Source organism: Apodemus sylvaticus, chromosome 10, assembly GCF_947179515.1.
Source record: "Apodemus sylvaticus chromosome 10, mApoSyl1.1, whole genome shotgun sequence".
Lineage (NCBI taxonomy): Eukaryota > Metazoa > Chordata > Mammalia > Rodentia > Muridae > Apodemus > Apodemus sylvaticus.
The window spans coordinates 7,546,183-7,559,462 of NC_067481.1; the positions used below are offsets into that span (position 1 = coordinate 7,546,183).

At 46.5% G+C, this 13,280-nt stretch overlaps 2 protein-coding genes across 3 annotated transcripts in view; both read right to left on the reverse strand.

Moving 5' to 3' along the window:
* LOC127694039 (CMRF-35-like molecule 4) overlaps positions 1 to 13,280 on the reverse strand; it is a 51,722-nt gene that overhangs the window by 3,321 nt on the left and 35,121 nt on the right. The gene's annotated exons all lie outside the window — the stretch shown is intronic.
* Positions 5,632 to 13,280, reverse strand: part of LOC127694038 (CMRF35-like molecule 3) — a 59,860-nt gene continuing 52,211 nt past the window's right edge. The window contains exons 2-4 of one of the 2 annotated variants that reach the window (XM_052195418.1): positions 9,652 to 9,990; positions 8,461 to 8,569; positions 5,632 to 6,387 (exon numbers count right to left, since the gene is read on the reverse strand). In XM_052195418.1, coding sequence (XP_052051378.1) covers positions 6,195 to 6,387; positions 8,461 to 8,569; positions 9,652 to 9,990 — 641 coding nt within the window. In that variant the 3' untranslated portion in view covers positions 5,632 to 6,194. The remainder of the gene's footprint in view (positions 6,388 to 8,460; positions 8,570 to 9,651; positions 9,991 to 13,280) is intronic. The other variant, XM_052195417.1, reaches the window with a different exon arrangement.

Sequence of the window (13,280 nt, forward strand, 5' to 3'; positions counted from 1 at the left end):
TCATCCGAAGGCTTCCACCCTCCTGACAGAGGCCTGGGGAGCACTTCCGTTTTCAGTCAGGTTGTCCACCGTCTGTGACAAGCCACTTCCTGCGTGGATTTGAAAGCTGCCCTTCTCTTGCTCTAGCTCTGTGACCACAGAGGAACCACCTCTTTCCAAAATTCAGATTGTAGGGCACTCTTAGTCCATGGGGTCTCTAGCGGGATATCTGGGTTCACACTGCTGGTCAAGTTCATGCTGAGACCCGATCCCTTGATCAGAGTTTATCTGGGTGCTGTGTCCCCACAAAGGGTAACAGACCAGTAGGTCACAGGTCTGTAGGTCTCTTCTTCAATCTTATTCTGTTTGGTTTGTGTTGTCTGTGGCAGCATCTCTAGCCCAGGCTGGCATCTATTTAGCCAAGGATGACCTTGAACTGCTCCTCCAGAAATTGTAGGTGCATGTCACCACAGCCCATTCATGCTGTGCTCAGGACTGAACCCAGGGTTTCACGCATGCCAGGAAAGCCCTCTGTAGACTGAGATGCATACTTGGCTCTGATTGTCTGAGAAAGGATCTCACACTGCAACCCAAACTGGTCTGGAAAGCACTATTTAGCTCAAGCTAACCTTGAACTCACCCCATCCCTTGAGTGTCAGGAGTAGAATGGAGCCACTATCATGATGGCTCTGTCTTCTTGTGTCTCCTGGCCCCATATCTAGACATGGATATGATAGGTAGTAGGTGTTGTATGGAAGAATAAAAGAATACCTCAGATCTCTCCTTTCTGATGACTCAGGTTCCCAATGCTGGCCATCCATTTTCCTTTCTTGTTGGGGAAGAAGGGAAGACAGTGAGTCCTGGATCCAGTCACCCACCTGACCACAGAGGCACCTGCAGCCCTCTGATCTGCAGCAACATCTGCAGGCTGTGGTGACATTTGTGGGAGACCTTTACACTTACAGTTCCCTGGGTTGGGAATTTCCTCTTGGTATCCACTCTTATTCCATTCACTTCTAGTCCCTACTAACACAGAATGTAGGTGTTCTCCCTATTAACAAAGAATGCAAGTGTTCTATTAACACAGAATGCAGATGTTCCCCCTATTAACACAGGGTTCAGATGTTCTACCTATTAACACAGAATTCTATGTTCCCCCTATTAACACATGATGCAGACATTCTCCCTATCAATACAGTCTGCAGATGCTCTCCCACTATATTATTTTCATGCCTCTCACTGATTTATCTTCAGGGTATCTGCCTGCATTTTGTCTGTGTCCACTGTGTCTTTATGCTCTACAGAGTATCAGATCAACAAGAGCAAAGAAGTCGCTTTGTGTATTCACTGTAGGACTCTAAGGCATGGTCACTGTTTGCTATCTGTCTTAGTCACTGTCCTATTGCTGTGAAGAGACACCATGACCACGACAGCTAGTAGAAGAGAAAGCCTTTAGCCAGGGCTGGCTTACAGTTTCAGAGGCTTAGTCCATTGTTATCATGGGGAACATGGTGACAAGCATGGCAGGTGTGGTCCTGGAGACCCAGCTGAAAACAACATCCTGATTTTCAGGCAGAAAGAAGTGAGAAAGAGAGGAGAGGATAGATGAGAGATGAGGAGAGAGAGAGAGAGAGAGAGAGAGAGAGAGAGAGAGAGAGAGCGAGCGAGCACAAGCAATACAGGGCCTGGTGAGAACTTTTTGTAACCTCTAAGTTCACCCCCAGTAATGCACTTCCTCCAAAAAGGCCACACCCCCTAATCCTTCAAACCCTATCAAACAGTTCCACTCCCCGGTAACAAAGCATTTGAATATATGAGGAGGGTTGAGGGGGAGGGGTGTGGAAGTCATTCTTATTAAAGCAGCACAGTATCTAATGAGCTCTCACTGTGTCCTAACTCAGTAAGTGGGTGGGAGATTCAGAATCAGCACGCCTATGTCTACAGGCATCTGCTAAATGGTGAGACTCTCAGAGGCTTTGGTGCTGGCAAATTCATCATGGCTCCCTGGCAGCTAAAGCAGATGGGCACTGGGCTGGGCTCCCTTTGCACAAGCAGGTGAGACCTAGCTCTAGGAAGCACAAGGCTGAACAGAAGGACCAAATGGGTTGTTTTGAACTTGTAATTAATTTTACATTTGAACCATGTCAATATGTCCTTGGCCTGGGAAGAGTGTGTCAAGGCCCTAGGAGAAAGGAACATTGGTCAGAACTAACCCCAACTCCTCCACGCTTCCCCAGAGGAGGCAACCCCAGTACTAGGGTATCTCTGCATGAGGAAGGGAATAGGCAGACATAGGGGGAATTCTCAATACTGCTCTGAACCAAGGAGCAGGAGAACACTTCAACTCTTGATTGAATGTTGACTAATGGAGACCAGAGAATGATGGGTTCAGACTCAGGTCTGTCCTATAGATGACCTCTGACATTTGGTGTTTCCTCAGCATAGAACTTGACTCATAACACAGCACATGACTCATAATTGACTCAGCAAAGAGATCAGTCCGAACACTCTAGTCCAGACTTGAGGGACGTGGTCATGGAGAGTCAGTCACATTCCAGGTAGAGTCACAGACTCACAACATTCTTAAGGTGGCAAATCAATGTATGCGGTACAACACAATGCCACATTCCGGTTGTGCTAAACACTTCAGTGAGGACAAGGGGCTCAGAAGTAGTGGTCACGGTCCATAGCAGGGTTGCCAAGTGAGCCTCATGCTGATGTTCAGTCACTCTGCAAGGAGCTGCTGGTTAGATAAGCTTTGGCCAGACAACGAACATTCATTAAATGGTATATAGTCATAAAAAATTATAAGCACATGGTTGTAACATAAAGTGCTATAGGACATGGACTACTTCCTGTGACCCTCTTATGGCCATGTAAAAGCCCCAAGACCTCTGCAGGGAGTCTGGCGTCTCAGGGAGCTCCATGGGGAGTAGGGACATGGCTCAGTAGGTAAGGTGCTTGCAGAGCCAAGGGATGACTTGAGTTCAGACCCACTGAAACCATGTAGAGCTGGATGCTGTAGCATGTATCTATAATCTCTGTGCTCCTGTGGTGACATGGGAGGCAAAGATGGGGAATCGGGGAAGCTCCTGGGCCAGTTAGCCTGATGTCTGCAGTAGAGAAAAAGAGAGGCCCAGTTTCAAAGAAGGAGAGATGTGAGGACAGACATGTGAGGCTTTCCTCTACTTGTGCTCCTTGGCATGTGTGTGTCCCATGGCACATGTGTGCCCCTTGAGAGTTCTCCACACCTGCAAGTCCAAAAACCACAAACCAAAACCAAATCAAAACAAGAAACCACAAGCCCTTCATGGCAAGCAGGTTACTCCTCAGGCCTGGGAAGTCTTGAATAGGAGGAAACAGATGTTCTGGGTTCTCTTCTCTCTAAGAGGATGGCAAGAGGTCTACGTGGGGCTTGTGGCCCCTTCAGAGAGGACATGGCCTTCATCAGGACATAGAGGCATAAGGAGCTCAGGCCTGGATTCTTGCCACCCCTCGGCTGGAAATATCTGGTCCTGGCACTGTGAGGATAGGACACACTTTCTGAGCCTGAAGGGCAGAGTTATCTCTGTCCTATTGCACACAGTTTCACATCCACACACAGCACAACACACACTGCTCATGGCCCCCCCATTGACCCCAAGTTCTCTCTTATCTCATCTGTTCCATGCCTCTGCCTGGGGCTATGAAGGACAGTCTTTTGTGTGTGCAGTTCTGCTGCTGCTGGGATCATGGACTCCTAATGTGGCAGATACAGGACAATCAGGAATGTAGGATCTTACTGAGGTCCTTGTGGTCCCTTCTCAAGTCCACTTTTGTGGATCCCACACCTCATGTGCCTGTGTCGTCTAGAGTGAAACCCAGTTGAGTTTACTGTGAATGGAGGTTCATGGGGCCATCGAAATGGATGCTTGGCCAGGCTTGAAGAGGCTCCCAGGGGTCAGGTGCCACAGAGACCTCCATGGTAGAGGAGGCTGAGCAGGAACACTGCCATTGCCAGTCCCAGGACATAGACTGAGAGGGAAGTGAGTGAGGGGACAGAGAGAGAGGTGTCCATGGAAACAGGGGAGACCTGGGGCAGGGTGACTAAGTGCCACATATGTAATTGTGTATATGTTTTTGTGTGTATGTTTTTGTGTGTATCTGTGTGTGTATGTTTTTGTGTGTATCTCTGTCTGTGTGTGTGTGTGTGTGTGTGTGTGTGTGTGTGTGTGTACATGCGTGCATGTGTTGTGCTTACAGAACCCACCCCGGAAAGAAGAAGGCAGGGCTTCACAGTGAGAAGACATTTTTTTCTTTAAATTTTTATTTTATTATTTTAAAAATTTTATACAGCTTCACAGGAATATATACTGAATATTAGTCATTTTCACTATTACCCTTTCTTGTCTCTCTTCCTGTCCCTACTTCCTTCCCTTCTTCCTTCCATTTTTCCTTCTTTGTATTTCCTTCCTTTTCCTCCTCCCTACCCCCCACCCGCCTGGTCCCCAGACAGGGTTTCTTCCTGCAGCCCTGGCTGTCCCAGAACTCACTCTGTAAACCTGGTTGTCCTTGAACTCAGGAATCCACCAGCATCTCCTGCCTCCTGAGCACTGGGATCAAAGGTGTGCGCCATCACTGCCTGGCCTACAGGCTCTAATAAGCCCCTCTCCTCATTATATGTCGTGTGTGTGTGTGTGTGTGTGTGTGTGTATGTGTGTGTGTGTGTGTGTGTGTGTGTCTGTCTGTATCTCACTGAGTTTAACTGGGATTGCTTGTCTGAGTGATAGTGGGACTGTGGGGAACTGACTGCCAGATATACCCCAGAAGCAAATGAAAACTGTCCTCTCTACAGAGGCAGGCTCACTAGAGCCCAACACATGTCATCAGGGAGAATATGCTAACCTGGGGACTCTTCTCACAGTAAGTGGGAGGACACCCATGTTAGGTGTGAGTTTGGCTGTGGGTGTCAGGGGCCCACTGGAGGAGAAGGCTGTGTCCTGGTACAGAACTCAACGTGACTGAGGCTGGAGGGCTGAGAGCAACTGGTTTCCCCCTGAGCATTTACTCTTGAGCCTCTTGGCTTCCTCTGTGGGCTGTAATTGGGTCTTTCTCATTTTTGAGCTTGTATGTGTAGGGTGTTTAATACTTAGATGTCTATTCAATATATGGTTCTGATCGAAAGGAAGAGAGTGGAATGACTGGATGCAGAGACTGTCCCTGGAAGGGTTGTGTAGTGATGTGGGTTTGTGACTCCTGAGAGGCCATCTTCCTTCCTGCAGCTTAGCTCCCCTTTTGGTCTCAATGAGCAGGGAATCTAGACTTCAGGGACCAAGACTAAGCTACGACATGGGTACCTGTGCAGGTGGCACAGAGACAGGGTCAACTGTTCCATCCTTGTTTGCAATGGTCTTAGTTACTAGGTTGTGTTGACAAAAAAAGCAGGGTGTGTCCCATCTATAAGGGACAGACATCCAATGTGACAGTGGCAAACTTTTATGCCACTTGGTGAGGTCACATTTCCCATATATTTGGTCAGTCACCTGCTGGTGGCCCACAGACTTGTATTATCATATGTCCTCTAAGGAACTGGGGTCCTAGGAAGACACATGGCCTTTTCTTGTATTTTCTACATCCTTGGAGGCCATCAGTGGAAGATAGACCCAGGTAGGCACTGTGGGACGTTCTGAGAGAGAGGGACATGAATGGGTTCTAGAACTCAGCTATCCCTGCTATAGGAGAGGGATTAGTCTAAGTCTGGGCCACGGCACCTCAGAGTCATGGAACTAATGACCAGTTGTTCCTTATTAGAACAAGTCTTTTCCAGACTGTGGAGATGGCTCAGCTGGTAAAGCCCTTGCCTTCCTTGCAAGTACAAGGACATAAGTTCAATCCTACAATCTACAGCATTTGTTTGATTCTTTTTAAGGGAGTGCAGTTGTGTGTGCTTGCAATGGTAGAATGTGGGATGGAGGCAGGTAGATCCCTGGAGTTCCCTAGCCAGCTCCCTGGCCTACTTGCAAAGGTCCAAGTCAGTGAGAAACCCTGTCTCAAACAATGATGGAATGACACCTGAAAATGTCCTCCACATGCACATCTGCCCCCACAACATGTGTGTGTGTGTGTGTGTGTGCGCGCGCGCGCACACACACACACACACACACACACACACGTGCATGCACACACACACACACACACAAAGAGGAAAGAGAGACAGAGACAAAGACAGAATAAGATTATTTTCCATCTCCTGGGAAGTCTTTTTCTCTGTCCTGGGCATCAGAACCATGGGTCTTCACCAGGCCAACTTCACCTCCCCCGAAACATCTCTGAGGCCTGTTCACCCAGAGGACAGCACTGAGCATGCTCAGGAGCAGGGGTAACTCCACAAAGGCCATCAGCAGGAAGTAGATGCTGCTCAGCAGGGACCTGCAGGAAACATAGGAGGCAGGAGGAAGCCACCACCTGACATACAGACACAGCCTTCCTGGTTCCCATATCCTAGCCTCCAAGGGCCAGAGAAGGGCAAGCCTGGGATGCTACAGGGTGGCCTCCCTGCAAGTGCATGGCTGGTCATGCTGCCTGCTGGATAGATAAGCCCTCACTTGGGGAAGGTTTACCAGATATCCCTCTACAAGGCTGAAGGCTTCACTTCTCCCTGGCCTTTTACCTTGGCCTCTGCGACATTCTTCACCAGAATGACCCTCCCTCCCTCATCAGCAACTGTGTTAGGAGGCTTGGGCACACTACATCTAGAAATGGTTGGTGGCTGCTTCCACTCTGTCAGTGGATGGACACTGGTGTTGCAGTTCTTTGTGTCGCTTTATTATATCCTGTGGGACCATGAGGCCCTCAAAAGTATTAAGCCCTATTCCCCACCTCCCTGCCATCCTCTATTCCCTGCCCAGGTCTCCATCTTTCTCCTTGTACTATCTGGAGTTTCTCCTTTGGCCCAACAGGAAGCCATCCTCAGCTTTTAAAAGCATCTACAACTGTAGATATTCTGTGAGTCACAGCTTAACTCAAATACATTCTTGGAAGACACAAGAGCTGCCATTTGGCAGACTATGCCATCCAATGTCCTGAAATGTTTCTAAGGACTGAGCTCTGTCAGTGCTTCACACTCTATTGGACTCTATACATTTCTGGAACCTTGTGCCCTCTGTCACTTCATGCATTAGTCAGGGTTCTCTAGAGTCACAGAACTTATGGGTAGTCTCTATATAGTAAGGGAACTTTTGATGACTTAGAATCTGTAGTCCAAATCCACAACAATGGGCAGCAGCAGATGTAAAAGGAAGTCCAAGGATCTAACAGTTACTCAGTCCCACAAGGCAAGCAGGAGAAGAATAGAGAGAGAATCTTCCTTCTTCCAATGACCTTGAACTCAGCGATCTCCTTGCCTTAGTCGCCGGGATTTATATCATTATACCTCAAGATCTCCATTTGAAGATCCAGGTCAGAAACTTGTATCTCCTAGCCTCAAGATCATGATTACAGGTGAACCTTCCAATTCTGGATTCTAGTTCATTCCAGATATAGTCAAGTTGACAACCAGGAACAGCCACTACACTAGGTAACTAACATTCCATCCACTTACAAACAATAAAAAACACTTTCAAAGCATTAGCAGAGAAAGAAAATTAAAAACGAAACAATCCTTAAGAGAGCCTATGAGATGGGATGCTTTGAGACATGTTTGTCTCTCTTAAGATTTAGGGAGCAGAAAGAACACAGTAGAAAGGACAGGGGACTAAATGAGACCTGAGGGACAATTCTCAGGGAAAACTAGTGAAGTGACCTATGTCTTAGCTTAGCTTGACCTGGAGACTTGACTCCAACAGGCTGTGATGAAATTAGGCTAAGATAGGTCGACAGTGCTGGGAATTCCGCTCCACACCTTCAAGAATGACAAACATTATCCGGGCACACACCACACTCCCCAGAGTCCCACTTCTCCTCTGCACTGTGGAGATCCCACACACTGTCTCTTGGCAGAGTTGGATAGGAACAAGGAGATTAATTAAAGGCTGGAACCAGAAGATGATGGGACAGGGAGACACAACTGTAGCCCTCTGTCCTGCCTTCTGGGGGACACACAGGGGAGATACAAAGGCTGTGCTCAGTCTCTCTTCTCACTCAGGTGAAGATGTTACCTTCCTGCAGCTGAAACTTAGAAGTGGTGTCTTGGTATAATAAAAGATGAAAAGATTGGGGCACCTATATCAGGCTGTGACAGGAGAATCCACCAGCCCAAGTGTTTCTACAATATAGTTACTAAGGTTAGCAAATAACATGCAAGATGGACAGGCCAATGTGGTATTCAAATGAAGGAATATAGCCATGCAAAGTAACACCTGGGACATTCTTAGGCAAGAAATGATTGGTTTTCCCGAATCCCTGGATTCCTGGGCATTTAGTTTTAGATCTGGAGCCCTTCCTAAGGAGAGGCTGCAGGGCCAGCCCAGTGGGAAGGAGCTGCCAGGATGCAGCTCTGCTTACCTGGTGTGGGGGCTGCTCTGAGTCACTTGTTCCTTGCTGTCCATAGCTGTTGGTGTGGATGTCAGAACTGTGACTATGGTAGTTATTGTTGTAGCTGAAATTTCTGGAGCTGAAGATACAAGAGACCATGGTTTGCTCCTCCTGTAGATAGTCTACAGGGGTGTGGCATTAACTTCTTTCCACTAGGAATTGAGGCGCTCAGTTCCCAGTCACCCTCCAGAACTTAATTTCTTACTTACCCAATTACTCACTCACTCGCTCACTCACTCACCTTACTTATTTTATTTATTATTTATTTATGTATTTACTTATTGAAACAAGGTTTCTCTGTGTGGCCCCGGAGCATTTGGGACTCACTCTGTAGACAAAGCTGGCCTCAAACTCAGAGATCTGCCTTCCTCTGCCTCCCTAGCACTGGGATTAAAGGTGTGAGCCACCATGCCAAACACATTAATTCTTTTCTGAAGAAAGGTGATGTGTGGAGAAAAGAAACATTTCCCCTTTAATACTCATTTCCTTCAGAGCATGCTCACTACTGCCTGGTGTGCAATACGCAGGAGCACTTCAGTTTTTCATATTTTATTTTATTTTTTTAAAAAAAACATTCATGTATATGTAATGTGCGTTCTCTTGTGTCTTTGTGCACCATGTACTTGCAGTGTCCATTGAGGCCAGAAGGGAGCCTCAGATTCCCTAAATTCTCAGATTTCCAGTTACAGAAGGTTACAAGCTATTATGTAGATGCTGGGAAGGAAATTCAGTCCTCTGGAAGAGCAGCAGTGCTCTTAATCACTAAGCCATCTCTCCAATTCCAATTTTGGCTATTTTCTTTGTTGTTGTTTAAAGCAAGACATAAACATGATTCTTATTACTCTATCTTGTCCAGAATTAAAGATTTGGCAGCTTCCTTTATGTTATGTAAAAGGGGTCCAGGTCTCAGGGTGAGAGTTTATCTCAGTGGTAAAGTGCTTGGCTAGCACACATGAGATTTTGAGTTCAATTCCCAGATCTGTAGGATTGAGAATATCTAAGACACCCATACAAAGAGACACAGCTTTGCAAGCTCACCCTCTTTCTTGTAGAAAACAGGGCAAATAGAGTAGACTTAGTTTATCTTTTCTAGTAAGGCTTTTATAAGGGTTGCTGATCCCACTGCAGCCCAACCAGGATTCTCTGGAATTCTTTTCTTACCTGGGTCAATGTTCACATAAACTTTAAACATGGGATCATATCCAGCTTTTGTAATTGCACACCAGTAAATGCCAGCATCGCTCATCCTCAGATCCTCCATGGTCACCGTGAAGATGAAGTGTGTCTGGTCGTCCCTGATGGACACACGGTTCTTCTTCACCATCTGCTCTGATGCATCGGTTTCAACGAGAATCTCACATGATGTCAAATCAGCTCCTTGGCACCAGTACTTCCGGTAATCCTTCCAGCCTGAGTTATATCTGCACTGCACTGTCAAGGAGCCCTGCTCCTGACCTCTCACCTCTGCTGGACCTGTGACCTTCTGAGCAGTAGAGCCACCTGGAAAACACAAATGCACAAACCACTGATCTCCTCCTCCAAGGGCAGAACTCTACTGTGCCAAGTAGAGTTCATGAGCTGAATAACAACCAGTGAAGGGCTGCCCTGTTCCCAAGACAGATCAGCATTGTTATCCTATTGGTTGAAGCCTCAAAAGAAAAAATAAGAGGGAAAGAAAGAGAGAGAGAGAGAGAGAGAGAGAGAGAGAGAGAGAAAGAAAGAAGGAAGGAAAGAAAGAAGGAAAGGAAGAAAGAAGGAAGGAAAGAAAGAAGGAAGGAAAGAAAGAAGGAAGGGAAGAAAGAAAAAATGAAAAAGGATAAAGAGCCCAGTTATAGCTCTCAGAAGATCAAATGGTGACCATGACCAGTCATGGCTGGAGCAGAGGAAGTGTCAGAAGGCTGTGTCCACTGGGCATGATCCTATCTTCATTTCCATACCCATGACCCTCAGGAGGTTCATGTGGAGAAGCCACATCACATGGCCACACAGAAGCTACTTGTGGTAGTTCCGGCAGTCTCTAGAATCGATGCCTTGGAGGCTGACCAAAATGACACCAAGCAATCTGAATTCTGCATGGTGCAGAGCCCACAGCACAAAGACCCTGTGCTGTCCTTTAGATTCATGTGATCTGAGTCCCATTGCTCCTGGTAAGGATTGAGGATGTAGCACTGTTGGTGAGGTACTTACACAGCATGCACAAGCAGCAAATATCAAATCCCTGCTTAATGATAAAGGAGACTCTAGAGAGGGTCAGCACTTAAGAGCACTAGCTGCTCTTCCAGAGTTCCTGTGGTCACTTCCCACCACCAACATGGTGGCTCACAACCATCTGATATCCTCTTCTGCTGTTCATGAAGACAGAGAGCTCATGTAAATAAAATACATTAATAAATAAATCAATAAGAAAAACCATAGGGGCCGGAGAGATGGCTACATGGTTAAGAGCACTGACTTCTCTGTCAGAGGTCCTAAGTTCAATTCCCAGCACCACATGGTGGCTTACAACCATTGTAATGGGATCTAATACCCTCTTCTGGTGTGTCTGAAGACAACTATCACAGACACACACACACACACACACACACACACACAGACACTTTTATATAATAGCTCTTTAAAAAAGAAAGAAAAACTATAAAGGAAGTGCTTCAGGGTATTGACTTCAACTACAAAGTATGTCCCTAATACCACAGGTAAGAAAACAAAACTTGCTGAATGTAATTATTTTAAACTAAAAGGTCCCAACTATCAGTGTGGGGAGACAGCCTGCAGTGTGGGAGAAAAATTTTTTCAGACTATGGGTCTGACAGGAGGTCAATATCCAGACTATATGAGCAAGAATTCAGCTCAAGGAGTCCAACAATGGTGATCATAATCCAATTCCAAATGAACAAATGAGGGCCCTGGGGATGTGGCTTAGGCAGCAGAATATCTGTAGTGCAAGCACAGCCACGAAGAACCTGAGTTTGGTTTTTTTGTTTTTGTTTTTGTTTTGTTTTGTTTCAAGACAGGGTTTCTCTGTGTAGACCTGGCTGTCCTGGAACTCACTCTGTAGACCAGGCTGGCCTCGAACTCAGAAATCCACCTGCCTCTGCCTCCCAGAGTGCTGCGATTACAGTCGTGCGCCACCACCGCCCAGCGAACCTGAGTTTGTATCCCAGCAGCCATGAAAAAAGTCAGGAGTGATGATGGTGTGTCCCTGTAGCCCTGCCCCGGAGGTCAATGGTAGAGGCAGGAGATTCTAGAAGCTCCTTGGCCATCCAACCCAGCTTCAGAGTCAGTGAGGAACCCTGTCTCAGAAAATAAAGGCGGGAGTTGGCCATGTTGGCACATGCAGGCACGTCTCTGTGAGTTCAAGGCCAGCCTGGGTTATAGTGAGTTGCAAGCCAGCCAGAGCTAAATAATGAGGCCTTTATCAAACATAAAATAAAATTAAAAACAAATAAAGGCACAAAGTAATTCAAGAACCACACCTGGCCCCTCAACTTCAGGCCTCCACATGTGTGCACACCCATGGACAGGTATGCTTACACACATACATGCTCACACCTGCACATGCTGCTTGCTCACACAGAACACACACACATACACACATACACACTCACACACACACACACACACACACACACACACACACACGAGCAGACAAACTGAGCAGACAGTTCACAACGGAGATACAAATGGTCAATAAATATACAGACAAATGCTCAATTTCAGTACTTGTCAGGGAGAGCGAAACAAATCAGAAGCATAAGAGCATCATACCCCAATTTGAATGGTGATTACCAAAAAAGACAAAATATAACAATTGTTGATGTATGTGAGACAGAGTATGTCTCACACACTGTGTGCTGGACTGTATATTAGACTTTGTGGGAAATGGCGTGGGAGTTTCTCAGAAAACTAGCATAGGACTGTCACATAACTCAGAAATCCCACTGGGGAATATCGCCTGGGCTGGTTGGGTTTTTATGGACCTGATGCCATACAGAAACATACATAAAGAAAGAACATATATCGAGAAACTGTCTCCATTAGATTGGTCTCTAGGCAAGTCTGGGGGACATTTTCTTGATGTGGGAAGGTCCAGTGCACTGTGGGTGGTGCCACCCCTGGGTAGCATAAGAAAGCAGACTGAACAAGCCACGGGAAGAAAGCAACACTCTTCCCTGCTCTCTGCTTCAGTTCCTGCCTCCAGCTTTCTGCCCTGCACGAGCTCCCTCTCTGCTTTCCCTCCATGGTGGACCGTGATCTGGATGTTTGAGGCTAATAACCCTTTTTCTCTCCAAGGTTTCTTTGGCTATGATCTGTATCACAGTAACAGAAAGCAAACAGTCCAAAGACACGAAGTGATTATGTTGAAGGGTCGTCTCTCCTTGTGTTTACCTTGGCGGTGTAGCCACCGCACAACCACACAGATGCAGATGAACGGATAACAACAGAGTGTGCTGTGAGAATGCAATGGAGAATCATCATGAAGGGATGTGAGTTCCACCATTTGCAGATGTGAGTTCCACCATTTGCAGGCCACAGCTGAAATTTAAGGAACTGAAGTGAATAAGACACAGGAAGATGCTACCACACATTTTTATAGATGTATGGAAACCAAAAAGTTACTCTCATTTCTAGGGAGATGGGAAGACAGACCAGTTTCTGCTTAATCAAGATCTGAGTTTGGATTTCCAGAACACACAGGGGAAAAGCCAGGTGAGGTATGGGGTGTTTGTAATAGATGAAATATGGCTGACAACTGAATATTTCAAAACACCTCATAGACAAGATATCAAAGA